The 4,422-nt window shown below is 29.1% G+C and overlaps 1 protein-coding gene across 1 annotated transcript; it reads right to left on the reverse strand.

Annotated features, from left to right (window-relative positions):
- Positions 1–2,805: 2,805 nt before the first annotated feature.
- GRAS31 (protein SCARECROW-like) lies at positions 2,806–4,197 on the reverse strand. Its single transcript, NM_001308687.1, has one exon. It carries the CDS (start codon positions 4,195–4,197, stop codon positions 2,806–2,808), a length of 1,392 nt encoding a protein of 463 aa, NP_001295616.1.
- Positions 4,198–4,422: the final 225 nt, after the last annotated feature.

Genomic DNA, 4,422 nt, shown 5'->3' on the forward strand with positions numbered 1-4,422 from the left:
AAGAGGTAAGTATTTGACCCACTACTTTACATATAATGTATGGGTACATATATGATCGTGTGTTTTATTCAGTTACATTTTCTTAGAGTTAGGCTAGTGTTTGAGTTATTATATATTTATTTTTTTTATTTCCCTTTTTTTCAATATGTTTCAATTAATGCTTAAAAATCACATGAACAAATTATTTTTATGCCCTATCCATGCATTCGAAAGTCACTCCTTGATTTAAAACAAAAATGATTGTAAAATATATATAAAATAGAAAAATAAAATAAAAAAATAGACAAATTCTCATCTTTTGTTATCCAAACGTTTTCAATCATGCGGATCATAGACAGTCACACAATCTCGCTTATGCCAGTTGATCCCCAATAATGATGAATTTACCTTAAAAACTGCAAAAAAAATAAATAAATAAATAAAAGGAATAATGATGAATAACAATAAATTCATACACTTATCTTAAAAACCCAGAATTCCTTTAATCGAAAAATCTCTCCAATGGTCGCTACTGCCACTACCACTACAACACTTCTCTCTTGGGTTTCATCTTTAGGATTCACTTTGTCTTCTAACTCTAATGCTTCTACTTCTTCATCATTCTTAATCAGTGGCAGTGGTATATTTAGATTGTCAAATATGAGAAGAACACACATGCATATATAGCAAAATAATAAAAAAAGAACGAAATAAATAAAGAAATTAAAAAAAAAAAACCACAAATGCTTGCAAGTAATTAAAAGTGTACCAGCTATTTTACCATGAATAGTACAGCCATAAACTTACTTCATCTTCATCTTTTTTGTTCTTGCAGTCAATACTCCACCTTCATCAATCCTTCAATTGTCAATAAAGGTTAAGGACTTCAATCTAGAGGAAGTCATCCGAGTCTCTGAATATTTGAGAGAGAGAGAGAAGTGTTATATATAAATTATAATATCATATTGAATTTCAAATTGTAAAATACAACTAATTCTAGATAAAAGCTAAATTTATAATTCAAATAATTCAAAAGTGTTTGTTATTTGTTATATCTGTGAACTATTAATGAGAGTGGATTTTAAAAAATACTAGTCCAATTACAATACATAAAAATAAATAAAAAAATTCAGAAATTCCTAAAAAAAAAAAAAAGAAAGAGAGAATGCTGAATGAATAGAACACCAACTCAGTTTTTTTACTTTTTTTTCTTTTTTGTTTCAGTTTTTTTACTTTTTTTCTTTTTTGTTTCAGGATTATATAGATATATAGATACGAATTTTCAGATTTACTAAGTATTTTTCTTAGAGTTAATTATAAATTTGATATCTCAACTTATTAAAATTTTTTATTTTGGTGTGTCAACGGAAGTCATTTATAATCAGGTGTTTAAATCCAAAATAAAATTTCAATCAGGTGTCTTCGGCTTACATATCAAGCCGGGAATACCAATAGGATATGAATATTGTGCCACAATGGATATTTTGCTGACGTGAAAAAGAATGCTTAGTTGTCAACCATTGGATTAAATTAAATTAGTACACCTTACATTGAAATTAAAGTTTTAACTATTGGAGATCTTAACTTTTTATGAGCTAAGTATATAGGGACTGATTGAATTATTCGTGCAAATAGATATAATCCATGAAATCAAAGAAATTATCACTATGAAAGAGTTGATGGGCAATAATAAAATTAAATAAATATATAAAAGGAATTTCTTGCACACAAAAATATTATTATGGAATATTCACTAAGAATAGCAACGTTAAATCCATGTGTCCTACAAGGTTGTGTCTATAATTTCTTGGAGTGGATATTGGCAAGAATTGATTGAAACTTTAGTGCGGGCTCATCAACATAAGTCTTTGATTAATTTTATTCGATTATGCTTTATTAGTAAATTTTTTATTTATTAATTTTTTATTTTAGCCATACATTATATTTATTATATACTTCATCCGTTCTATAATTTTCATTTTACTTTCATTTTTTATCGGTTCCAGATTATTCTCCTATTTCTTTTTTTAAAAGTGAATAATATTTGAAGTTTATTATGTTACCTTTATCTAATATGTTTTTTTTTTTCAACAAATATAATAGTCAAACTACTATATTATCATTAATTAAATCTTGATATAAAGAAAATTAACATATCACCCTTTAACCTTCCAATAGAATTTTATTTAATCAAATATTTTGATTAATTTCAAGAACAATTCAATATAAATCATTTAATTTTTATAGATACTAACGCAAGGGTATATAAGAAAAAATGAAGCAAAAATTATTATTTAACCATATTAATTAAATTTTCTTAATCTATATGCAAGTCAAATCTGGACACAAATTATAGGACAGAAGGAGTATCATTTATCTTTTTTAGGAAAGTCTTATATGAATATAACTAGGTTTAAATAATAGTTTACTCAATTTGGAATTTTGGATATGGCATCTTCTGAGTAGATAAAACTCACCATCAAAAAGTTTTCCAGAAAGGAGAAAGTCTGTTCACACTTCTACATATTTTCCAGTGTTAGGCATGGAAAGTCTGTTGTATAAAACATCAAAATTCTTGCCCTACATATCTTTGAATCTTCAACTATATATATATATATAGAGAGAGAGAGAGAGAGAGAGAAAGAGAGAGAGAGAGAGAGAGAGAGAGAGAGAGAGAGAAGGAAAAATAACTATGGCAAAGTACTTATTTAGGATACGAAATATATAAATAAAAGAATTGGTAAGTTGTATTATTTGAATTGACGTTATAAAATGATGAATGTGTCAGAATATGGTAGCAACAATAATAGAATTTCTCTACAATTATCATACACAACGCCATGCAGAGGCAGTAAGTAAACACCTGTCTTGCCATCCGAGAGAAATAGCTTTCCCATCATCTCTTTCAAATACTCTAAATCCACCATTACTACTTTCTCCATCAAATTGCAGAGGACAATAATGGGTTCTAATTTTCAAAAGAAGCTTCGCTTGTATCAAACACTTTGAACTTAATTTCAAACCTGCAAATCCATGGCTCTCCATTCTTCCTTTCCATGTCTCCATCTTCTCAAATCTTGGACAATAACTATTTTCTTTATCAAAATTAAGCATACATTTAATTTCTTTACCAAGATGATTCTTTTCTATACTTAACCTTTCTAAGCTCTCTAATGGAAGACAATCATCTAAAGAATCAAACATTGCTGCAAAATAATGTAGAGACTCCATAAATCTTGATAAAAAGCTTCTAGGGCTTCTACTACTTTCTTGCTCTACCAAAATAACAATAGAAGGATTAAATGAGTACACTAATTTTAACGTATCAGAAATTTTAAGAGGATCATTTAAAGTATTTAGATGAAAAACTAAATTAACGGCTACTGTTTCATTCTTCCTTTTCTTGAAATTAATCATCTTTGATCCTCTTAATAATCCTTGAAACTCAAACACTAAATTTTTAAACCCTTTCGAAAAACTAACTAATCTACTCTCAGTTTCTTGCAATTCTTCAATGCTTCTTCCAAATCCTGTTATTCGAAGAAATACCCGATTACTAAATGTAGCTTTCTCTGAGACAGATTGTATTAAAGAAGGCCACTGAAACCCATAGCAAGCATCGAAATCAATAACGTGCAAAGCACGGTTATTGTTTTCTCCTGCTTCTTTCTCAAATTCTTCGAGTATTACTTGGTTTGCAGTGAAATGCGCGAATTGATAATAGGGAGAGACTCTATAGAGATGAGTGACAGCCATGAATTCTTCTTCGCTTGTCGGTTCTTTCATGATCATCTCATAAAACGGAGATTCTCGAGTTAAAACCCTGGCAGATAATCCATCTGCAAAATAAGCAACAACCCGTTGAACAGAATCGCCTGTTAATGATACACTTTGGTATAATTCAGTTAGATTTTGCAAAGCAGAAGGAATATTGTTCTCATCAACAGCAGTTGCAGTAATGAGAAGCAAATGAATTAAATGAAGACCTTTTCCATCTTCAAGAACTACTACTCCTTTTCTTTTACTGTCTGGTTTTAACATTTGTTCTCTCATTTGAAGTAGTCTAAAGATCTTCCCTTCACTTCCTTCATAGAAGTTTAATGGATTGAAACTAAGAGCTTTTATCTCCCTCTTTCTTTTTCTTTCCGGGCTTGAACGATCAGTAACAATTGCTAAACTAAGATTCAAAAGATCTTCTTCTTGTATGGCTTCCATCATTTTTGTGAATGAGAATAAGAAAGAGAGAGAAGTGAAATTGAAACAATGAAAGAGAAAGAGGAGATGTGATTTTAAGGAAGATTAATGGGATCAAAGGGAATAACTCATAGAAATTCCATTGTGTCATGACATGGGAATAGGAACAAAGACAAGAGGGGATAAAGTCATCCTTGTTGATTACATTGGAGATTTTTTTTTTTTTTTTTTTTTCTAAATTCCAAGTGC

This window comes from Jatropha curcas, chromosome 9 (assembly GCF_041381405.1).
Source record: "Jatropha curcas cultivar XTBG-Jc1 chromosome 9, XTBG_Jcur_1.0, whole genome shotgun sequence".
NCBI lineage: Eukaryota > Viridiplantae > Streptophyta > Magnoliopsida > Malpighiales > Euphorbiaceae > Jatropha > Jatropha curcas.